The sequence below is a fragment of the Centrocercus urophasianus genome, unplaced genomic scaffold (assembly GCF_019232065.1).
Source record: "Centrocercus urophasianus isolate 14NV4802_14NV808 unplaced genomic scaffold, USGS_Curo_1.0 seq_17, whole genome shotgun sequence".
NCBI lineage: Eukaryota > Metazoa > Chordata > Aves > Galliformes > Phasianidae > Centrocercus > Centrocercus urophasianus.
In genome coordinates this window covers 33,396,707-33,422,543 of record NW_024884722.1, presented here as the reverse complement: position 1 = coordinate 33,422,543, position 25,837 = coordinate 33,396,707, and the positions used below count along the sequence as shown (strand labels likewise).

Genomic DNA, 25,837 nt, shown 5'->3' with positions numbered 1-25,837 from the left:
CTGTGGTGCTATACAGAAGGAAAGAAAATGCCAAACAAGGTGCAGAAAGCATCTTTTGTGTCTATTATATGTATACTTACTTCCTTCTTTCCTTTTGCACATTGATTTCTGTAGAACTGTTTGGCAGTGTAGCTAAATTGTTGCTACCTGGATATTCAGTAGATTAAGAGAAGCACTTACAAAGGCAAGTCCTGCTGCTGGTATCACTGCAGCTTCTAAACAGATGTCAGACATCATGTTGTACTCCAACAGACAAAATATCCCAAACCAAAAGCTTCATTAAGAGAAAATTGGTATTTTCTACCTGCATTCAACACTGTGCTACAAAAGAGCTTTGCTGTTCCTGACAACGTATTTAAACGCACATGCCTAGCTCATGCTAGGAAAGTTCTGTAAACTGGAGCAGAAGTATTTCATAAAGTGTTTCAAGTTCAGTAAATGAGACCAACATTTTCTTGATACAACAGAAGCACAATGAAATGCTGATTCAAAATACACACTCTGAACTGAAATACATGTGAATAAATTTGGGATAGGTATTTGTGTCCAGTTCTGGAGCTCCCAGCACAAGAAAAACGAGGAGAAGGTCCAGAGGAAGACCGAGGGCTGGAGCACCTCCCCTACAATGACAGGCTGTGAGAGCTGGGGCTCTTCAGCTCCAAGAACTTGTAGTGACCTTCCAATATCTGAAGGGGACCTACAGGAAAGCAGGGAGGGACTTTTTATAAGGACAGGTAGCAAGAGGATAAGCTTCTGTGGAGTTTCTGTAGAGCCTAGCCACTCCTCTGGATGATTTAACTGCAGCAGTGACAAGGGCCATGGACCCTGTGCCCTCCATGGACATCCAGCCTGGCCCAGGAAGGACTCAGCAACAAGCTCAGCACTGCAGTGCCACTGGCAAAACAGTACCTTCAGTAACCCAGAACTGGGTCTTACAGAAATGCTTTGATGTTCAGTGAAGTAATAAGCAACAGACTATGCTAGTAGGTAGAAGTATTTTACAGGACCATGCACACTAGACACATGAAAATCCCTGAAAATTTCAGAGATCACTGTGTAACAGAGGTAATTATACAACATTCTCCCTGTAATTTCTCTTCAATATCATTATAAGAGGAAATCACCTGCTGCAATCCACGCTGCTTGGCTACAGAGTACTGGTGCTCACATTTGCTTGCAGGACTAGAAGCTATCATCATCAATAAACATGCATACGCTGGGCAATTTGTTTTTAAATAAAGAAAAATCTCATCAAGTAATTGTTCCTGATATGACTGTCAAGTATACCTCTCCCCTGTCATTTCTGAAAATAACAAAATGGGAATTTATTTTTTATTTACTGCATTTTGGCATCAACATAATTAGAAAAATCTCCAGAGAAATTTTCCAGGGAAATCTATTCAGAAGCAAGTTTCAGTTATCTCAAGTATTAATCTTCTTTTGCTTCTGTTATGAAGTAATTCAGATGCATTCCTACGTCTACAGCAAAATTCAAACAAAAGGTTATGTTCCCAAACAAATAATACCAATAAAGCACGAAGACAGGATTTTAGTTGGCAGGAACCATCTTCATTCTTTTGAAGCAAAATTTTCCAAGGAGTTCAAGAATAATACGAAACTCAGCTCTAAAGATCATCCCGCTTCAATTCTTCTTTTTACTACTGCATAATTTCTTAAGGTTCCATTTGCTCTGGGGAAACTACACTCAGCTGGGACACAGCTGATGACTATGGCACGAAAACATCCCCAACATTTGTATTAGCTCATGAGGATGCACACGGAGGCCCTGAAAAAAGAGGTCGCCCAGAGTACATGTGAGCACTATTCAGATAACTCCCACAGGGCACAGAGAGGCTAAACAAAAATTAGAATGTGGGGAAGTCATGAAAAATTGTGAGCAGTGTAACACCAGTAACATCTTCTGTATGTTTTCATGCGTGTTTCTGGAAGCAATTCTAAAGGAAGCAAGGAATCATTATTCCCAATATCCAAAGCTGGGTAACCGAGGCACAAAACCAGGTACTTGAGGAGAAAAGTGACCCATGTTGGTGGGTCTCAAACCAGCTAAAAATTGTGAACTGTGCACTTGTGTCTGTTTACCCTCTCATTTACCAGTTATTACTAGAATTTTACATACATTCTCAATTTTCAGCTAATTTACTCTGTAGTACATAACCCAATGAAAAAGTCTGCAAGTCTGGATGAAATCTGGAAATTCTGCATTAATGACAAGCTGAACACAAAAAGAATGTAAGTTTTTAAAACCATGAGATAAAATTACTTCAAGAGCTCACTGAATTTTCAGCGTCTTTCCCTCATACTGAACTCCAGCAGACTCTGTGAAATTCAACAGTAATAATTTTTAAAAGATCAAGCCCCAGACTGTTCAAGAATGCTTTTACTTCTAGTTAATTATCTGTGAAACCTCTTATTAAATATCTGTTAGCACTGTACTTTCAGCGAATGCCTGTAAAACAATAAGGACAATTACTCTCAATCTGACAAAGGGGATCAATTGAATGCGAACTTTACAAGGTGCTACGAGACTGGATAAACCATTAAGTGGGATGATCCAGAGCTCTGGAAGCTGGCTGGTCATTAAAATTAAGCTTCTGCATCTGCTTCTATTGACAATTCAAATCAACAAAATAAGAACATACAGCGGAAATGCATGAGACTGAAGTATTCTAGCTTTCACAGTGGTAGCCCATATGAAAGAGGCACCTTGTGATGTATCAGTCCTGGGAATATTCACCTTCTGATTATTACACCAAGCATTTCTCCACAAGCTCAAGCTGCTCTTGTTTCCTAATATTTGGAAGGTTAAGCACTTTGAGAAAATGATTAGAATCATCTGGTGCCTTTCATCGCTACACCACTTCAATAAAGCATAAACTAATCACAACAAAGAAAAATTATTTTTCTCCCCAAGAGTATTACCAGGTGTCCTTGAGTAACTCAGGTATCTGTAAGGCCAACCGTACAGCCTACTGAACATAACACAGGTAGTGCCTTCGCCAAGCCAAAAAGTAACTTTCACCATTCAAAGCCCTCCAAGTGCAATTATCTCACTTATAAACAGGTACAGAACTGGAAATAAGTCAAGCTTAAAGACCTTTCCCATCACCAAAGCCTTCCCAGTCAACCAAATTTAAGCACTGAAGTTTAAATGCAAACTAGTGCTCTGCTGTGCATCTGATTTTACCATTCCACATCTACTTGTACAAGGAATAGATGTCTGCTAGCCAGTGATCCTAAGGAATGTACTGATAAAACTCAGGAGCGTTAGTGAGAAAGCCTAACACTGAGCTCATCCAAGCTTCATGGTCTGCACTTATCTCTCACTATAAGGACTGAAAAATACCTCTGGAAGACACTGAAGCTCTTGTGTTATCTAAAGCAAAACAGCACACACAGACATTAGCACCAAAACCCTAAATTTGATTCCATATAGTTGCAGCTAAGGTGTTAGGAACTGCCTCAGAAAGACCAGTGCTTGGGCATCCACACCTATTAACATCCACACTAACATGCCATAAAGCAAATATCTTATTTCCACCTGAAAAAGTATTCACTTCTTTCTGTCTCTCTTGACAGATTTTTCTTTATTACCTTGCAGCCTTAGACTCCTCTTTTATCCTGGGCTATATTATTAACTGTTGGCTTATTCTCATTGGTATTCTCAAGATGTTTTTATTTTTACTCCCTGTTCTTACAGGTAAGTATTCTTCTACAGACACTGGTACAACTACCTTAGTTGCTAGAAGCATTTCTTTGGCATCTCCAATAGAGATACAACATTTCAATGTTTTCCAACAAAACAAATCCGTGCAAAGAAATGTACCTCACAGGATACCTGCTGGCACTGTTCCTCACTTTCGCCTTCATCCTTTGCTCAGATCAGTGTTTTCAAAAAGGGAGTAGGTTTGGAAATTAAATTCAAACAGAGCTAACAGAGTTCATCCAGGAAACAAAGAAAGCAGTTCAACAGTGGAAAATAGATTTGTATTCTAATAAGGTTTACCCATTATTCAGAATTGAAGATGTACTCAGTCATACCCTCAGCAGCCATGTATGTTACAGGTGGGCCTGCTCCTTTATGGTAATTCCCTTGGCCATTTTTTACTCCTCTATGCTAAGCATTTTGTTACCCTTTACCTCTAAGTGTGCCTAGAGTAAGATGCAAGCTGTGGGAAAAAGTGTGAGCAGTTAGAGGATGTACTGAGTACTTAAAAAAATAAATTAATAACTGGAAAAGGACAGGAAAGGAGAAAATGATTGAAAGTGAAACTGACACTTGCTTCAAATCCTGTTTTGGCCCATGGAAAGAACTGGTTTCTGTGTTTTAATTGACACAGGAGTAACCACCAGAGAGATCTCCCACCTCCAGGCCAAGATTTCTTAGATTCCTTTGAAATCCGCAGGTTAAAATGAAAACATAATGAAGAACCTACTTGGGAGCATCTGAAAATAGCACAGAGTAATCATTAGTAATAATCAGAAATCCATGTTTTTTAGGACCAAATGAATCCTATTACTAACACTTCCATTACGTTGATGGCTTACCATTCTTCAGTGAATAAAATTCCATAACTTGACCCCTACCCAGTCATTCTTTCACTCACATGTATAAGTACACGATATGCTGAGGCAAAAAACTTACTGAGTGGTAACTCAATGAGAAAAACTTAAGAAAAGAAAAAAAATAAAATAAAAAGGATCACCTTTTTCACCCAAGCAATTAATGAAATGGTACTTCATTTAACAGTAAAAACTGATCCTTACCTCTTGTGCTTTTCTGCAAATGCATTTAGTTGCTCAGCATGCTCCTACATCTCCATGCTGTAAGTTTCTAAACCACCACTTAGGAAATGCACCGCTACAGTAAACCAGAGCACTCCATACCACGAGTCTCTTCCAGCCTCCCATCTTTCACCTGCTTTACAACCTGCAGCTCTGCCACATCTTTAGTGAACACCTGCACTTATATTTGTGGCTTACCTTTAGAGGTCAAAGGCACAAACAGAACATTATCTATTCTCAGGAATATCACTGAATGAATACTTCCCACAACAAATACGGAACACTATGCTGCAGATGATGCTTCATCCAGATCAACTTCAGTGGCCTGAAACATTTTTCTACCACTTCCATGCCTGTCACTGCTGCAGTCCCCTTTGCTATGGAGAGATTTGGAGAGCTTGACATCTTTCAATATTGCGTTCCTCCAAGCCTGCTCTTCTGCTGTTTGAAAATACACATCTGCCTTTCCTGTAGAGGAATTTCATGCAGGTGTTGAGCATTTCAGTTTGAATTCTCATGCCATCCACATTGATTAACTTCACACTGTGAAGTTGGGATTTGCTGAAGACAGTGACTCTCTGTAGAGCTCCTCTGTCCCTGGAGGTGTTCAAGAAACATGTAGGAGTTGTACTGAGGGACATGGATTACTGGGCAATATTGGTGGTAGGTGGATGTTTGGACTGGGTGATCTTAGAGGCCTTTTTCAACTTTAATTATTCTGTAGTTCTATGATTCTATAACGTTGACAGGGGAATTGTCCACATTACTTGTAAAATGACAACATGAAAACTCAAGTTTATGACTTTCAAATTGATTTGTTTCTTAACTGAATACGTTAAAACCAAAATTACTTACTTAATAAGCATCCATTTATTTTCCTGAACTGATAGGATAGATGTATTAGTACTGTGCACAGAAATTTCTAGCAGGTAGGAAAAAAAAACAAGTACTCTCTCCAATACTGAGTACAACAAGTAGGAATATTCTTTCAATTACAGCAAGTTTAGAGAAAGCTACTCTTGCTGAACAGAGAAAAGCATTGTGGTTTTGTTGGTTTCTTTTATTTTTCAGAAAAAAACCAATTTCTGGTGAATTCATACCAAATACTTTGTGACATCATTTACTGTGAAAACAAGCTCCAGTAAATACACTTTTGCAGTAACACAAATCATTTAAACAGGTTTAGCTGAGCCAGAAAAAGAAACAAAACCATCCACGGTTTCACGTTTCTTCCTTCTCTTAAATTAAAAAAAATAAAAGCCTTTGACCATTAGTTTGAAATAAAATATCAGCTTTCTAAAACAATTTTAGAAGCTTTTTTCCTCCATATCTGGCTTTTACGGATAGCACATTCATTTAAAGCCTAGGGGCAGTTTTATTTTGAAGCTGTGATACAAATCAAAGAAATGCAAGAGTTGATTTTTGAAGACCATTACTGTAACATCGTTATTGACTGCTATAAAGGTAATAAGTGAGATCCAGCATTCAGTGATTTTGATTTCCGCCTCCTGTGCACATCCATTTCTTGACGGAAATAGAAGCAACCCCCACATTTTTCAAATACAAAATATTCAAGCCCATATAAAAAAGATATATATAAATACATGAGGAAATCACAGGAAAGGAATTTGGGAGATGTAAGTGCTTTAGCCTGGTCTTCTATTCTCCTGATTTCGTACTAACTGGAGATGGCCATTATTATCCACTGCAGGCAGACTTACGATCAATTCCTACATTTTTCTGTCCATGTGATAGTGATAGAGATGTTAGAAATGAAGAGTCCAGAAGGAAAAGGGGCAAAACATACTTCTAAAAATTCTAGGCTGGCAGCTTAATGAGCTATTAGGAGTTTTGCTTTGGTTTCTAAATGAGAAATAACTTTGCATGAGACAGTGCAGATTCCATGGAACTAGGAAAAATTACATACACGCATCAGTTAAACATTCATCACACTGAATGAAACAGTTATCTTACTCTTTAAAGCTCAGACTTAAAGAACTGAGACCATATCAGAATAGGTAAACAATTCATCCAGACCAAAATATCTTCTACGTATCTGTTGATCTTCATATCTACATATCTACATATCTACATATCTACATATCTAATATCTTCAACAGAGAATGTTAAATAAAACCAGCATACAAATCACAATAATATGTGAGTAGTCATGAATACTTTATTATGTAATTCCAATAACTCATTTGTGAACAAATCTGCCCTATTTCACTGATCCTTACCATCCTTATCTGCATAGTTTTTTTCAAAAATCAGTGAGATAACCTGAAGGAGCAAACATGTACTGGTGCTGGGATGCTGCCAAGATTGTAGAATTGTTACTGATAGATTTAGTACTTTAGTTTTTTTACTGTTGCAATGAAAAAATTGCACAGTTTTGATCGTCATGCAAAGCAAGTTTACTCTCCACTGGCAGATCACTCTGAAGTGACTCCACTCGTGAGACGAGCAGAGTGTTTTCTGTTGAATTATTTGCTGCTAACTACTGAGGATGAAAGCACTTAACAGAAATGGAATCCCTGGTTCCCAAGTCATTCCTGGGGAGAGCAACAGAGAATTTTCTCCAGCTAAGCACCATCTGTTGAACTCCCTGAAATAACGAATGCAGTTCAGAGTCATTTATTTGAGGACAAAGCTTACTAATTAGACAGCAGTACCACAGCAGCAGAGTGCTTTTTCATTCAGGAACGATCTGCAGTATGTTGATAATACTGTCTTTTATATATTTTGGACTAACAACAGTTCAGAACTTCAGCAGATACCAAATACCTTAATGCCTCAAAGCTCAGTAACACGCAGCTGATGCACACCACCTGCAGGGAATTCACTTACAGTTGTATGTTAGGACTTTTTACAAGGGGATACCAGGACTGTCCTTACAGAAACACTGCTTTCGCATTCTGTCCTTGAGTGGTAAATAAATTACTATGAAGCATATTTTGCTAAGCAACAGTTGATCTGTGTCAAAGCACTGCCATCAGCTTTTAATGTACGTGGCACATTCACTCTGAACACTTCTCCCTGAGGATTACACTCCTCAATATGTGAAACACTAACAATTAAAAATTAAACCTGGCTGGCAGAACATCTTTGGCTTTTATCGTCCTCAGTGTATCATCTGGCCACTAGTGTTCATCAACCTCTGATTACAAAAATTGATATTGCCCTTCAGAATAGCTAACAAGTCAAACATATGTGCTCAGTTCTGTCAATCAACTGCTTCACTAGGGAGCAGGGATAAAAGCCAGTGGCAAGAATAAGCCTCATCCCCAAAACATCACCACACTGTTCAAACAGAGTCCAACAGGGCCAGCTGGTGGGTTGTGCAGTTCCATGTGACCCTGAGCAAAAAATGCAAATCAAGAAAGCAACAGTCTCACAGAGTTGTGTTTTGTTTCCTTGCTAAGCTGCACAACTGTAGAAAAGCCAGCCATGCATGCCATGCTTCCCTATTCCTGTACTTCACCTGTCACTGGGAAGTCAAGAGGTTTCCAAAAATGTTGCTGTCAGAAAGGAGCTGTATCACTGACTTGTCACCTTTGGGAATCATCATTTCACAAATGCAGCCTGTGTCCAGAATGACAAAGGCCAGGCTGACAAAAATGTACGAGTTACTGCTTTGTGGAACTCGTAATTATCACCTTTGCTGTTGAAAGGGATAGGTCACTTACAGGGGTTACAGATTTTTCCCTCTTGGGTGCAGAGTATTACCAGAATGTTTTTGCTTACCGGAGGATCTTGATCCTCAGCTGAAACAGTAGTGATAACAGTGCCCTTGACAGCATCGGGAGCAACCATTCCTCTGTAGAGCGTCTTGCTAAATACTGGTGAGTAATCATTCATATCCTGCAAAACACAATTAAGAGTTTAGTTCTGAAGTTTAAACAAAGATATAGACACGTTCACAATTGATCCTTCAAACACTATCTGACTGCTCCTTCCTCATTTGGAAACCTATTCGCCATTCACAGCATCTTTGTAGCTCTCGATTCCATTACTACCATGCAGAAGTAGCACAGAAGAAGCCAAGTTTCAAAGCAACATATTCATATGAGACAGATCAACAGAAGGGAATTCTGCAGGAAAATACAGTCTTACAAGTAAACCAAGCAGAGATTTCCGTGACAGCTGCTTCTCAAGCAGAGGGCCACAACATGGTTTTGCTAAGTTTCTCAAATGAATGAGCTTGCTGTTGCTTGATGGCACCTAACTACAGAGGTGCTGCAAATGCTCACACTGTCTAGTGTGCTATGTTATCATTTAAAACATTCATCCACACCTCATCAGGGGAAATGTCAGTAATAAACGTCTGTGAAGATGAGGAAATCACTGCTACAAATCCATGTAATACGAGGCTGGATAATTAATGCATTATGTTCTGCTGCAGGGTCTGCAATTCAAGGCTTCAAGGCATTGGAAATGCTTTTTTGCTGATCTTTAGATTTTCAAAGAGACAATTGGACCATCAAATTAAAATAAAAAGTGACAAGTAGGCAATTCAAACCAGGAGAGCCTTCTAATGAAAAGATTTTGGAAAAGCATCCAAATTCAAACAAATTAGCATTTCTTTGTGGAATTACAGGCATTGCATCTTTCACTTTCAGTGTCTTGATCTGTTTGCAAGAAGATAATTTGCTTAATCTGAGAATCTAAAACCAAGGACTATTTTACACGACCAATTTTGCTCCTCTCAACTCTTCAAAGTGACGCCATCTCTTCAGAATTAGCTGTCCTTTGTTTGCTTCTTCTCTCAGAAACACCAGCGCAGAGCAATGTAGTGTTGTGGCTAGAAGCCAACACCACCCAGCAATCCCAGTCTGTAAGGTGCCATTCACAGCCCATTCGACCACAGAGAAAAGATGCAGAATGAGTTTGTTTGAAGTGGGCACAAAGGTATCTCTGAAAACCTTGACAAATGAAATCTCTGTATTAAAAGCAATCTCCAGTATGATACGAGGAAATCTCCTACAATGCTACATGCACGGGTATTACGACTGTGTAAATCTGTTTACTTGGGAATGTCATGTTTTGCAGACTCTGGAAGTTTTTCAATGGGATACACAGACTTTTATAAACAGCACGTGCACAGAGAAGACACCTTCTGTCCTTCCATAAGAATACCCCATCTGGGCTAACAACCCAGTACAATGCTTACAATGATTTGATTTTTCCTGGAATAACCCATCCCTTTATTTGTCTTTAGAACAAAATAAAACAACAAAATCACAACCTCCTCTTTCTCCTGGCCGCCAACCTCCAGCCATACCTGGTCTCTATTCCTTGGTGCAGGAGCACTGGATCACGCTCAGCTGTATGCTCATTGCGGGGGAATCACCGTGATATTTTTGTTATCTTTTGTGTACCTTAGCTCCTGACAGTCTGCAACTTAAAGTGCTGGAAAGGCTAATCCTGTTGAAAGATGATACACTACATGCTCTGCTATAGAAAATGACCAAGCCATTCTACTTACTACATCTGTTTCTCAAGATACATGGATCACCAGAAAATATCCAGGAATACAAAGCGAAACATAAAGTAGAAAGGCAGAAAGCTTTCTGTCCTAACTTACCTTTCCTCTGAGTGGAGCTTTATGCATGACTGTGCCTCATAAGCCCAATCCAAGACAACCAAATAGACACCAAACATTTCAGTCATCCCTAAACAGAACAGCTCCATGTGTTTTTCCTTGCGGCTCATCTCCTGCTTAATCTTAAAGCAGCCACCTGTTCTACGTGGCAGAATTTCAGCTTACGGCCTCACTTTTATCAGAATGAAAGTTCCCCCATAAGAATGACATGCTCCCATCACACAGCTGCACTATGCACTGCAGTGAGAGCACGACTGTGATTGCAGGCAGGTAATCAGGTCTCTCATGTACCAATCATAAATCTCCATGACAAGGAATGGCCAGAAGCAAGCAGAAGGTATGAGTGGAGCAGGCAGACGATGTGGATACAGGCTTTACTGACTGTAATGGCTTCTTTATTCTAGTAGAAGTCCTTGTTCAGTGTGGGGGGTTAAAAAAAAAAAGAAAAAAAAAAAAGACTTCTGGGCTATTTCCCATGCAGCAAGAAGTGGTTTTGTTACAGGTACGTTGGGGCATTTCCTCTGTACGTTATCATCTCCTTCAGCAATTAATGTTTCTCCTCGTATGCTATGGGCACTTACAGGTACCAAAAAGGTCACAAGGAACAAAAAGCACCGAGGATGGACTACCATAGAAATCTCATTTTATTAGGAGTATGGGAGGATACCAAACTCCATACTTTAAGATGAGCTTAAGAGATCACAAGCACAATCCTCCCAAGCCTTGTGGCCTCTGCAGTTAGACTTCCCCTTGCATCACAGTGGACTTCACAGTGAATGCTGCACAGCATGGAGGACTCTGACTGATACAGAGATAGAACTTTCAAGTTCTCATGACAGAAGAACTCTGGATAAAAATACAACATTTTAGAGCAAGTACTGGGTCTTTGACATGACTTGAGACCAAGGACATGGACAGACATGCTCTTGCACAGCTTGCACTGAAGATGACCTTATAGATGAAGGCTTCTGCCTAAAGTCCACAAGAACTTGACTTTGCATTGGAATGTACGTGGCTTATTGGTGCAATCAATAACTACAGGTTAGGGATGGAGTGGTAATTTACCACAAAGTGATAACAACAAGCAGTGTGTTATTGTGGTGCACGTGCTCCAGTGGTCAAACTGTGCAAACATCTTACAACTATTCACATTCCTTTGCTTCATTCATATAAATCCAGGCTGCTATTGACTATCAAGCACACACAAAAACGTAAATGGAAAATACAGGTAATGTGCTCTATATATCTTGCTTTGAAATACTTGGGCTGTGTATTTTGACAGTAAGGTAGCAGCCACATATTTATATATAAGTACAAAATTGCCCTTGTGTCACTGCTCATCCAGCCAAAGATTTATTATACTTTTGTGTGCCTTTGTTTACACAAGGACTCAAAGTCAAAGCATAAAGAAAACAAAGCTTTCTCCCTATTACAGTTTCCCTTTACCTAACACTTCTGGCTCTGTATCACATTGCTCATGCTGGGCAGCATGTAAGAGCAATACAGCAGAAGTTTTTGCATCCTTCCCTTTCAGAAAGAGTAAGAATCTAAAGCACAAAGAAAGCACAATATAGGAAGCATACAGACTCCAATACTGCCATTTTTGAGGATTCACACGTGTGAATCCCAAAACTAAATGAAAACGTAAAGAGATTTCTTGATGCCAACTCATTTGTTGTCTCAGACATCACTCTCAACTCCAGCCAACTTCCTTACACTCTGAACAAGACACATCACATTCAAAAAAATCAAAAAGATTTGTGCGAACAAATACTGACTGATCTACAGATATTATGAGAATGATGAACAAAAATGCTGGTGAGCTAAGACACCAGGAATGTCAATGGGGAGAAAAAAAACATGGGGGAAGAAAGGCATGGAGAAGCAAATCAATAAGTAATTTAGAAACCATGAAGGCAGTCACCGGCAGTAATGCACTAAAACACTAGGTGCTCCTCGACAGGTGGTACCGCCAATGTGGGAGGGCAAAAAAAAAAGATCTGCAATACAGCATTCCGAGCACAAAATTAACTTGTAAACTTAAACAGACTTCAGAGATAACAACATACATTAGATTTATGGGGACACTGGAAGATGTTTGTGCTTCACCAAGTTAAGAATGTTTATTCAACATCTGGGTGTAACGTTCTGCTCTTCCTCCAGTTGAGGGAGGGAAGATTAAGGTTGGATGTTCTTTACTATGAGAGTGGTGAGGTGCTGGAACAGCTGCCCAGAGAGGCTGTGGATGCCCCGTCCATCCCTGGAGGTGTTCAAGGCCAGGCTGGATGGGGCCCTGGGCAGCCTGGGCTGGTATTAAATGGGGAGGTTGGTGGCCCTGCATGTGGCGAGGGGTTGGAGGTTCATGATCCTTGGGGTCCCTTCCAACCTGAGCCGTTCTATGATTCTGTGGATTCAAATATCTGCTTTCTTTGCATCATCACTGCCCCTCAGCACTACCCGCAGTACACACAGAGCAGAAGCTAGCCTAGCTCAGCCCATTCTGCACCTCCTCCACCATGGAGCCACAGCTGTTCCTGACAGGCACAAACAGGGAGGGTGCTAATGCTCCTGTGTGACTGTGCATTGGATTCTACAGATCCATCTGCTAAAGGATATCCAGTTCCATATATAAAAATAAAACTGTACACTTCAAAAACACACCCTGAGCAGCAAAGCCTGCAATAGTCAAATGTGCCAAGAGCTGCTATGGCAGCACCAAGACATTTGGGCAATTCTTGACATAATTAAAGCATACCAGGATGTAATGTAAGTGATGGGATCAGGACACAGATCCTGCTCACTCTAGTGAACTACAGCTGCAGCTCGTCATTGCCTGTATTTCCATTAATGGCAGACAACATTACAGTGAGAGATTTGACTTATTTGAGCATCATTAATGAAGACTTTCTGAAAAATAACAATAATAAAAAAGAGAAAATGGATTTTGGTAGAAACCTTGTTTTTCATCAGCTTGACACAAACAGAAGTACCGCAAGGTGACACTCCAATATTATTTTATATATTTACACAAATACACATGCACCTACATAAATATATGGATACACATCTGCATCTATCTATCTCAGTCATAATCATCTGTGCTTTAAAAGCCCTTTCATCACGCACAGGAAATCCTGCTGCTGCACTTGACTTCTGCAGCCTGCAGCCCGCAGTACAGTAGGGGGCAGCCCTACCAAGTAGGAGCGAAGCTTCTCCTCCAGCCCTTATAATAAAAATCAACGCTTTACCCTCTTCCAATTTTCTTCCTGTGGAAACAGGCTGATGCCTTTTTTATCTAGTAGTTATTTTGTACAGTTTACAAAATCATCTTGGTGGTTTTTTTTAGCTCCCTTTTTTTTTTTTTTTTTTTTTGGCATGTGACCTAATTATAATCAGGTATTGATTATTTATTATTTATTAAAACAGTTGCAATTCCATAGCAGCAAAATCCAGTCATTAAGCTGCTGAACAGTTCCAGAGGGATAAACTCCCAAACAAAGGACAGCAAGCTCAGAGGTACTGCTGATGCATCTAGACCACTACGAGTCAGAGGATTTTTACCATCATCAACTGAGTATGAACGCAGGAGTGCCTACTTGTGGGGACTGTGCTACAAACACAGTTTTGCACTAAGCTGCTCTTCCTTCTTGTCTCTCTCTTCAGCTCCCAAAGCACAAACCACTGTACTGCAAAACTTCTACAGGTCTACAAAGACACACTTCCTTCTGTTTCCGATCTACTGACAAAATCACTATGGGTTGGCTAGGGAAATTAGCTTTGTAAATATTATATGTTTGTGGTTCGTGAATCATTTCACAAAGGGCTTTAAAGTACATCCGTGGGTTTTTCCTACTACTTTGGGACTGTATTCTTTGATTATAACTACTGATAGTGAGGTTTCTAGTCACCTGTATCTAAGTGGAAATAAACATGCCCGCACTGTAAAAGTCACAATGACAGAACGGTGTCTGAGCTGACAAATGCATATTAGGCATTTACAGATCCTTTTGCAGTCTACCGGCTTTTATAATATGTAATAAATAGGAAAAAAAATGTATTTTAAAAGTGGTTCCTACTTCCACTAAAATTAAATGTACATTAACATAAACCCACTAAGGGAGAGAACAAGGAAGTTTACCTCAAAACATAGCTGATGTCACACTAAAATTTTCATACTTTTCCATTTTTTCTCCAGTTATCAATAGACTTAATTTTCTGCCGTCCTTTTGTTTTAAACATCTGTCAACTAAGTCTATGTGCACATTATCAGAGTTGGTGGCTTCCCATCCAAGCTGCCTACAAGCATTCAATAATCAGCAGGGATTTCCAAACACCAGGGATTTTCACAGAAAAACATTCCTCTACTCTCCCCCTTTAAACTCTTTCTGCAAAGTAATTTTTCTTTTTATTTCAATGTACTTGACAACCATTATTCCTCTTGAGTTTCATTATTCCTCTTCAGTTTAGCCACTGAAAGACGTTGTTCAGTGCAAAGCTCAAAATACTTTATTAAGGAGAATGAAAATCCCCTAAAGCCACAAGAAGGGCACCCACAGCCCAGCCTCTCCTGGGCCCCTCCAGCAACTTTGGGTCCAGGACCCTTCATTTCAGCCCCATGGAGGCCTTTGGATTTGGAATCTCAGATTTCAGCACTGAAATAAGTGAGAATTTACACCGTGACTTTAGAAGATTATTCTCACAATAGAGTTTTATTTTCCTGAGAGAAAACCTAAATGTTATTCGAATGTAATCTCATTACTAGAAGATTAACTTTTCATTTAAACATCCAGACACTGTCTCCCACAGTATTCTGGAGTAGCTGGCAGCTCGTGGCTTGGACAGGTACATTCTTTGCTGGGTAAAGAACTGGCTGGAGGGCCAGGCACTGAAAGTGGTGGTGAAAGGAGTTAAATCCAGCTGACGACATGTCACGAGTGGTGTTGCCCAGGGGTCAGTGCTGGGGCCTGTCCTGCTCAGTATATTCATTGATGACCTGGATGAGACAATTGAGTGCATCCTCAGTAATTTAGCAGACAACATCAAGCTGGGAGGAAGTCAACCTGCCAGGTACATTGGGATTGAAAAAATGCATCTGTTCACTAGACTACAGTCCAACACAAGAAAAAAATAAGCAGTTACATCTTGGAGGCAATAAAAGTCCTTTTTTTTCTTTTTTCTTCAGCCTTCTTGTAAGTGGGCTGCCACTGTGCTGGACTGCCCTATATGCCACAACGAAAAATAGTTTTTTTTTTTTACATGTTAGAAAGGAAACATTAATTTACATATGTAAATTTGTTGAGAAAGCATTACTAAATTTTATTGTAGACATATAAGAAGCTGGTGACATGTCTGACCTTCACTTATTCACTACTGTATTTCATTTTCATGTATCCTTCATTACCTGCATTCTGACAGCAAATACTCATTATTACTGTTATCATATATTATTATTATTATTCTATCTCACCAAAACATAAAATCCTGACAATGATTTACTGCTGATGATGTGCTCATTAGGAACAAGAGCCAAGTGAAGCTTCCACTGAAAAGCCAAAAATTATGCTCCTGTGTATCGTAATTCAAAACTTAAGAGTGTCAGCAAAACACCAGGGGAGGTGGTTGGGGAAAAGTTCTGCACTAGAGGGTGGTTGGGCATGGAACAGATTGCCCAGACCTTCATGCAGTTGGTGACCACCCAGACCTCCAATTTGTCAAGATCTTTGCAATGCTTCTCTACCTTCAAAGGAGCCGATAGCTCCTCCCAATTCAGTGCCACTTGCAAACTGAGCAATGCACCCAAGTCGCTGGTGAATACATTGAAGAGAACTGGCCCTAAAATTGAGCCTTGCAGAAAGCCACCAGTGACCGGCCACCAGGCTGGTGTAGCCCCATTCACATTGCCCTTATAAGCCTGACCTGTCAAGCCTATTGCTCACCCATCCATCTCATTATGGTTGTGTCTAGCTGTATGCTGGGCATTTGGTTCAGAAGAATGCTGTAAGAAACAGTACTGAAAGCTCTACTGAAATGCAAAAAGATGACACCAATCGGCTTCCCCAGTGCCTCCGCAAAAGTAGGTTTCTCAGGGTACTCTGCAAGTTATTTCCCCAAGCAGTCGCAGGTTTGCTCTCCACATATTCAGGACTGAAGTTTGGGTGGCAGTTCTCCTGCCACCAGGGATTTTTAACCAGACTAGAAAACAGTCACTAAAGGCCACATGACACAGGAGACTCCCTCAGTTTACAAGCAGTAACTCCAGGCGGGCACTTACCCTAGTTGGTGCGAGCTTTTGCTCTGGCTAATAAAGGATCTTTTGACAGTTAAAAAAAAAAAAAAAAAAAAAGATTGTATGAAATCCCAGATGACTCATTTGTTGTAGACATACTGTTACTAAAAGCAATGACAGAAAAAAAAAAAAAACCAACAAAGCATGGCTCCAATCTTCAATAAAAAAGTCAATCATCTGACACAGTGAAAACAAACCAACTGAGCTCCCAAAGCTCCAACCTCCAATCTCTTTCACAGAGAAGCAGGAGGAGTATTTTAAGTGGCAAATATTCTCTATTTTGTATTTCTCTTGGAAAATTAATTTGACAGCTGCAGTTTGGGAATTCACCAACCCTTTGGACAAATGGATACAGTCAGGTTTACACATCTGGAAATTCATTCTGTAATAACAGCCCACTGGGATTAAGGCACAGTAGGAATTACAGGAATTGTTTTGCTGGTAGAATTGTAATAAGAGCATCACTAGAAACATACAGATATGTTGCTTTATCACTTTGAATCACCAGTCAGAGCTAATGGCTGCATTCTACCATATACTCTACTTGAAAAAGTAAAAAGTAATCTTTTCCCAGATTACGGAAGGAATAAGAAAAAGCAATTATAATAAACAAGAAAGAGACAAACTGATAAAAAAAATAACGATGGTACTACTGGTAAGAGAAGGTCGTAACATGCAAGCTGCTTACAGGCCCCATGATACAAAGATTCTTACCATGTACATTTAGGAATACATTATTCATTTAACAGTAGCATAAAAAGGAAAAAAGTCTTTTTTTTTTTTCTCTGAAACAGCTCTGCCACCATAGTAAATTCCTAACATAAGCACACCATTTGAACAGTAATGATTCCACTTCTCCCAATACTTGAAAACATTTATATTAGGAGAGGGTGCTTTAAAGTGCAATATGCACTACAGACACCCTTAGCAGATAATTCAGCTCTCTCAGACTCCACACAAATGCAAATCTCTGCTGTTAACACGATGAGAGAAATGAGGCCTCAACAGTGACAAAAAAATTGTCTCTTGGAGTTGCTTGCAATTTTCATTTCTTAAACTACATTTTCAAGACCAACAGAACTCCTTCTAAGTTGCATAATTTTATAGATATATTCATATATATATATCTACATACACAAAACAAAGTAAGTTTTGTGTTCTTGATTACAGACCAGCCTACAATTATCAATTAACAAAAATGAACGCTTGTGTAATCTCTCCATCCATCCCAAGATAAGACAGTTATGGTGAAAAAATACATAAGCAGCAAGAGAAATCTGAAAGCTGAAGAAAAATGAAAAACCTCAGGCTGTGTAAGGCTGCCGACAAAGTCGTCTGGCATTTTCTGTTGTTTCTTTTTTGTCGTTTTGCTTTTTTTTTTTTTTTTTTTTTTAATTTGGCAAAAGGAACTCCATGCCACTTACACTATTCCTCTTCAGTCATACCAGAAACAATACAACAGTGCCTGATTTACAAAACAGGAAACCAGAGAAGGAAATTTTGTTTTAAGGAGGCTAATACTACTACTTTCTGGCTAAATACAGCTTTTTAAAGGCACAGTCAGTGCAGGATGCATTTCCTTATTAAACACACAGCTCTTTAATTTACCTTCAATTTCCTCTGTATAAAGAGTTGACGTCATACATTGTAAAGGGCCACTTGGCTGCAGCAGCAGCAGCGAATGTATTTCAACACTGACGTGTAGGTAACAGATTAAGTTGTTTTGCAGTCTGTGCTTTGATCAAGTTCAGGGAAGGTTAATATAAACTATTTGTAACTTGTCACGCCAAAGGCTGAGTGTCTAAAGAAAGTCACAGCATGTATTCACCCTCCTCCCAGCTACAAAGATCTGTGTGATTATGGGTACACTGCACTGCTGCTCATTCACTTTACATCACATAAATAACAGACACCATCAGATGTTGTACATAGTCGGTTAACAGAATCCTATCACAGAGCAAAAAATATAATGCTCCCTATTTAAAGCTGGGCTATGAAAAATGATGATTGTTAGCAGAGGAGAACTGGCCCCAAAAGACTGCATCCCTCACAGTTACATACATTGCCTGCTTGGTTCTCATGTTGCCTTACTGCTGGCTTCTGGTTTTCTCTTAAGACGTTTTTTTTGAGTTTGACTTTGCAGACTTACAGAGTTAACAAAGTCTGTAAGCTGCCTAACTGTTGTTATGGGGACTACAATAGACTTGCACTTGGCTTATTTCCTATTCAGGGTCACGTGTGCTGTACTAAAGAAATAGCTCTAATCTAAATAAAGTGAAAGCACATTTACAAGTAAGAAGAACACACCGCACTCCTATTCTGGAGCAGGCAGGTTCAGCAGGAAAGATGCCTGCAGAGCTGTGGCAGGGGGATGTGCATCCCCACACAGAAGCACCCTATCCACACACACAGCTTCTGAGTTGGGAGACTGTCTGGCAAAAATTGCCATTTTTAAAAACCACCGTGATTCCCTGCACAGATGTCTTCACTCAAAAAAATATAAACCACACCCATGAAACAACAGATATGCTCAGCAGGAGTTATCGATTTAGTTCTGCCCTACAGCAACAGCTCAGACTGCAGTTATGACTGCAGAGGAATAAAAGACCAGATTGTGATCAGACAATGGACAGGTGAGGGTGAGGCTGCTTCATACAGCGTCATTTATGCATTCAAGATCTGAGGCCAGAGTCAGTACCCTGTAAACATCCTCACAAAGCTGTTGACCAGAGATCAGCATCCTCTGTCAGCTTGCCACAATGCGCTGACATTGGCCCTGTACAGTATGAATGCTTCTGTCCTTGAGAGAACTTCAGTTTTGGGCTTTCTCAACACTGATCTGGACTTTTCATCCCCAGTCAATGCACGTTAGCTCTCTCCCTTCTTATCAAGGGCAGATGAGAACAAACCCAAACTATACTGCAGCATTCTGTTACTATTCCATTGCTTCTCACACCTAGCCAGCTGCTCTCCTTGTTCTTGTCCAGCTGCTCTAGAATCAGCCATTCAAGTTGTCCTAGAAGTCCTTCTCATCTCAAGCAAAGTTCTGATTTCAATTCCTTTCTTTTTTCCCCCCCCAAAAATTATGAATTTAAGTAAAGTTCCTCCATAGCCTCAAAATAATCCATTATTTTCTTTCTAGACCTTTGTTCTGATCAAGATTCTAAATTTTTAGCTCCTCTCTGATATGCACCCACTAATGGCCTCTGTCCAACAAAGTGAGATATTAAATAGTTTTTTCCACAAACCCTTCCCTATCTTGAGAGCCACACATATGAGAGCTACACATATTCAGTTATTCAGTTGACAAAATTGATGGATTGAAAGAGTCAGCCCTGTGCAGAGGAAGATAATAGTCAATGCTTTGCTGGTTTTTTCTACCTCTTTTCTTCCTTCTTCCCCTCCTCTTCCTTTCTCATGCAAAATAGAAACTGTTTGTTTTCTTTTTCAGACCACATTCTGTCCACAACATTGAGACCAAACAGAATTGCAGCTTTTCTCTGAATACATTCCAATTTCAGAATAGCTAATTTAACATCAAAACAAAACTAAATTCTTGCAGAAAATCACTGTGTTTGGTAAAAGGTTCTTCTAGAAAAAATGAAGGTTTGAGCAACTTCCTCCATGGAAATATAAACAAAGGCTAATGGAATGATGTCAAAAGCTATATTTTTCTTTAACTCGCTTGGAAACCACTGGTTCAGAGGGCAGACTAATAGGAAGCAGAAGCAGTGCATCAAAATTTTTGCAAAGACAGAGAGGTACTGTAGAAGCTTTCTTATGTTGCCATCAATGCTAATAATCTGACGTATTTGCTGTCCTTAGAATAATACAGAGTGCAGTAGAGATCTACAGAATTACTCAGCATCAGCAATCCATAGCATCTGTAGACACACAGTTAAGCTGAACCACAAACTGATGAATACATGCTGAATACTTTCTGCAGAATTACATTTACACTGAAGTTGCCAGGTATTGAAGTGCACATTTCTGAGCCGCACTTTTGCTACAATTTTTGCTTCATAGCTCAAATATCAGACACTAAATTCCCTTCTCTCCCACAGCTGTTGTCCACCAACAAAGAAAAAATAAACAAATAAATATATGAAGCAACCAGACAAAAGGATTTGTCTGACTGTCTCCATAACTGCACCACCATAAACACAAGGGAACATGCTTTAGAGGATCTAAACTATCCTTGGACATGACCTTTGCCCAAGGAGGTTGTGGATGCCCCATCCCTGGAGGCATTCAAGGCCAGGCTGGATGTGGCTCTGGGCAGCCTGGTCTGCTGGTTGGCGACCCTGCACATAGCAGGGGGTTGGAACTGGATGGTCATTGTGGTCCTTTTCAACCCAGGCCATTCTATGATTCTATGAGTGCATCAACAACAGAAGACTAGTAGAGTGCTACTACCTCTGCCATGAGCACATGGATCCTTACTGAGTAGAAAACCATTATCCCCCTATTACTGGTGAGACAGCAGAAACAGAGGTGATGTAACTCATGGCATAAAAATGATTCATAGCACAAGGCCTCTGAGTAAGCCTGTTTTTTTGCAGCTCTGTATTTTCAAGTAGCTGAAACTGAAATATAAGACTTAGTGTGCTCCATCAGCATTCAGTACACCTGAATGGTTCATAATATTACAATTTACGAGAGCTTTAAATGAAACGTGATGGTGTCATTTTTGCAAACAATTCCATTAGGTACTTATTTCAATTTTCAGCAGTTCTAAGGGATTAAATGTTTTCATGTTTGTCATCTATTCCTGTACTTCATAGATCTATGAACCAAGATTTAACTATGTAATTGCAAATAGCAAAGCAATGATAGCAGTTATAAAGTGTGTGTTTAACAGAACAAGTTGCTGTCAGAAAAAGGCAGTTTCCCACAAGTGAAAAAGCAAAAAGCAGATATACTGCTGCTGTGCTCCTGCATGTCATTGGGACACCTGTAAGGGTTGTGAAGATGTTTCGTAATAAAAAGGAGAGGATGCTGTCAATAGACCAGCTGCTGCTCTTACCTTCACCCTGACTGTGACGGTAGCAAGACCTGGAGGCATAGTGCCCTTGCTGTCAAAGGCTTCCACAAGGAAGGTGAAAGTTGCATCTGTGTCAGAGAATGACTCATAATCCAAGGACTTCAGAAGAGATAACTCGCCTGTATACTTGTTCAGTGCAAAATACTCGAGCGCTTCCTGCGTCCGGATTCGATAGGTAACATTAGAACCAAGATCAACATCTTTCGCCTAGAGCATGCCATACAGAAAAAGAAAAAATACCTCAAAGCAAACAAAATCCATTTTGCAGGAACTGTAAATACATTTTGTTACCTTATTCTAACACTTAATACTACTGCGCAATAATCCACTGGAGGTTATTAAATTAGAACATACTTGCCATGTAAAATGAGCACAGTATTCTGGGCAAGACTCAACACAGGCTTCTGTTCTTGGTCTCTTCTCTGGGCAGCCACTATTGGCCACTGCCAGGTAGAGAATGCTGAGCTAAGCAGATTTTCGACCTTACTTTGTAGAGCAACATCAATGGTTTTATTTCATGCCAGTATTTAGACAAAAAATATTAATTTTCATCAGGAGGAATATTATGCAATTTTTTAAGCTGTTCATTTGACTTAAAATTTACCTGCAAACAGCTTCTCATTAAGGTATGCTGACCAAAACATCAGGAGGCTCTTGCCACCTTATGGGAAATGAATCTCAGTTATATTTAGAGAAGTGGCAGAAGGATGAGTTAGAACAATTAACTCTCGCTTGATTATGTTTTTCTGTTTTTGTTTTGTATTTTTGTTTTCTTCCTATACAAACAACAAAGAGAAGACAACACTTCAGGTGCCCCCTGCTATCTTAGATGATAAGCTTGATGTGGGGTTGATCACGCTGGAAACAACTACTCAACTCCATTAATTACAAGGGCTGCTCTGAAAATAATGCCTCCTACTTTGCTCTGTTGGCACAAGAAACCAGAGGAGGATGTTGGTAGTATGGCAAGTGCTTGTTTATTGGTGGTGAAAATGCATAGCTGATGGTGGTGACTATGTTGAACAGTAGCGTGCTGTAGCTCTATCAACTAGTGTCATTGTGTGCTTTGCATCTGTTGTAGTTTCCATGGAAACAAAGAGGAGGCATTACTTTCAAAGCGACTTACATAGAAAGAGAGAGTAGATGTGTAGGTTTATCTTAAATGTTTGAATCCATTGAGACAAAGCTCTATCTTTAGCAACCTACACGAAAACCTAGAGCACTGTGATGAGTTTTCAAGGAGAAACTAAAAGCATTTAAAGCATTTTGCAAAACTATATTCCAAAACATGACAGTGGAGTGAAGACAGCATTCTTCAATTTTATAAATAATTGCTCTTATTTCCAGGAGAACCTCAACAAGTTGACATCTAAAGGTCATGAATTTTTTAGTCTAAGTATCACACCTTCCTTGATTTCAGTTTGCATTTTTTTTTTTTTTGTCTCACTGACAAGTTAGGTAACAACATGCATAGTACTGCAGAACATTTACAAAACATTTTCTTCCATTCCGTAACACTTTCTTACCTCTATCTGCAGGAAGACAGTGCCAGGTGGTAGATTTTCAGGAACTGAGACAGTGTAGGAAGCGTTTGTAAAAACAGGGCTGTTGTCATCAATATCCAGTACCTTGATTGCTAAAGTTAGTGTTGAACGGCGAGGGTCCACAGCTCCATCTGTTGCTTCAACAATAAGTTCATAATAGTCTCGTACTTCTCTGTCCAGCTTAACTGCTGTATATATGCTGCCATTTGAAGTGATTCGAAAAAGATTCTTGAAGTTTGCCAGACTGTAATGAACTTGACCGTTAACACCTGCATCTGGGTCTGTAGCCTAAAGAAACAGAAAAAAGTACCAAGTTTTAATGCATATTGCACATTTCTTATTATATGCTGCTATTTGGCTGTTACACGGATGCCAATCATTACAGAATCCATGCTTAGGACAAATGTAGTCAGCTAGAATGGACAGACTCATTAAAAATTTTCATTTTAATTAAGGTTTGTTAAATCTAGTGACATTTTAATCATTGCTCTCTGAAGAACTACGTTAATTTCAACAGTTTATGTATCATGTTCTTCAAAATCAACATAATCAAGTTTCACGCTCAGTCTTGCACGTGCAGAATACGCTGGTGATTGCAATAGATAAACGCTTAGATTTTATCCAGTTGGTATTTGCCCTCCTGAATGGAACTAAGCCTCAGATTTCACATCAGCTAAGCAATTCTGGTTATTGTGTATCTGCCCTGGTAAGGACGGGCACAACTCACTATTCCTAGAGGCACTGGAGCACAATTTCAATGCTGACCAGTTGTTTTTCCTTCTCTTAATTAAATTAAGGCATGATGAATAGGGTCATGTAAATTTAACAAGGCCATTCTGTGAGAAAGGTATTTTCATTTGCGAGACTTTTGGAAGTGTGGCTACACACAACTGAGAGGACACGAGAATTTTATGTTTTGCTATTAAGAACAACGCTTGGGAAATACCCATGAATGCATAACTCTGGTGAAGGTGTTAATTTTAAGACATTATAATGAAGCCATTTATCTTTCTAAGAATCAATTAAAAGTTAATTAAAAGTGTTAATGAGAAAAATTCCTTCATGCTTTTTCTCTGCACTACATCAATGCACTAAGCCCTAACGGCCACAGCTTCATAATAACCAGCCTATGGAGAGCCCTTTCAGTCAACATCTTTCAACGTACGATTGACCTACTCAGTTTACAACCTCCATGGCAATAACATGGGGCAGAAGAATCTCACAGATGACGTACTGGAAAACTGTCCCAAACATGTGAGGGGAAAAAAAATTCAGAAGTGCTGTAACAGATGGCCCAACTTCCAGAAAACTGAAGCACAGCAAACGAAGAATAAGTCACTGAATTCCTGCATAAGAACCTCCTGGATGCAGCTGGGGCATCTCCAACCTCTCCTCATGTGACCTCAGCCTTACAGCCACTACTTGCACACAGGAACTTAGTGCACATATACATTTCATAGTCAGGTTCATGTCTTTGCAGAATCAAAACTTTCGCTAAGAAAAAGCTGTAAAAAAAGGCTATTGTTTGCCCAGATTAGATTGCTTGTAGAGTGTAAGATCTTCATTAACTGTCATTTTATCACTACAAACTTAAGAAGTGATAATGTACCCAGTGCAGACATAAAAGCTTAGACTATTTTCTAAAAGAATGACATCTCAAGGATGGACTTCCACATGAAAATCACTTTCTGGAGCCTCTAAGAGCCTGTGGGAGCAGCTCCCTGGAGGAATCCTTGAAGGAGTCAATGGCAGCACAGTGCTGCCTGCTCCTGTCTGCAGATACTGTTTTATGTCTAAATGGATGAGTTCAGTCATCCCACCCTCATCCCTGTGCTCAGTGTTACCACAGAGTAACTCCATTACCAGCTGGTCCCAGCTGAGGAAGTATCACAAGCCCTGACCACAAGAGAAGTGAGGAGGAGGTCCACAGACCAAGCAGCCAGGCTTTTCTAAGTCCTGCCTTAAACACTGACCCTGCTTGAACTAATCTGTACCCACAAAAGAAAAACTCAGCAGCACCCTAATGGATTTAATACGTGTTCATTATTTTCATTATCTCAGTACACAATCAACAGAGCAGAAGAGCAGTAAAAGACCATTTCATTTGTATATTACTGAAGTCCCAAGGAAAGTTTCAAAGACAAAACCAAACAAACCAAGCAAAGCAGTGAGACCACTCCTATGTCCAATGTAACACTTGATCACTTTCAAGCACACACAACACAGACCTGGTAAATCTAGACAGGAAACAGAGCTCATTTTGCTATTTTTCCTCTGCTCTTCTTCAAAGTGGTTCAAGGCAGACGTACCACACTAGTGTCAAACAGCTGGAGGTTCAAATTCCCTTAAGTCTCCCAACCAGAAGGGATGCTATTGGGATGGATCAGCTTCTTTAGAAAGGTCTAAGGTAATTCACTTTTGTGAGTGCACTTGTGAGTTACTTAGAAAAAGAAAACAGTGATATCTGTCTCCTCTTGTCAATGCTTGTGACAAGAGATGCAAGAAGACAAGACACATTCTCTTTCCTATCTCATTATGCATGTTGAGAGACAGGA

At 39.7% G+C, this 25,837-nt stretch overlaps 1 protein-coding gene across 2 annotated transcripts in view; it reads right to left on the bottom strand.

The window, feature by feature from the left end:
• The window catches only part of PCDH15 (protocadherin related 15), a 643,190-nt gene that overhangs the window by 89,332 nt on the left and 528,021 nt on the right, over positions 1–25,837 (bottom strand). For both annotated transcript variants that reach the window (XM_042818673.1, XM_042818671.1), the window contains exons 22-24: positions 23,265–23,570; positions 21,721–21,945; positions 8,551–8,667 (exon numbers count right to left, since the gene is read on the bottom strand). In XM_042818673.1, coding sequence (XP_042674607.1) covers positions 8,551–8,667; positions 21,721–21,945; positions 23,265–23,570 — 648 coding nt within the window. The remainder of the gene's footprint in view (positions 1–8,550; positions 8,668–21,720; positions 21,946–23,264; positions 23,571–25,837) is intronic.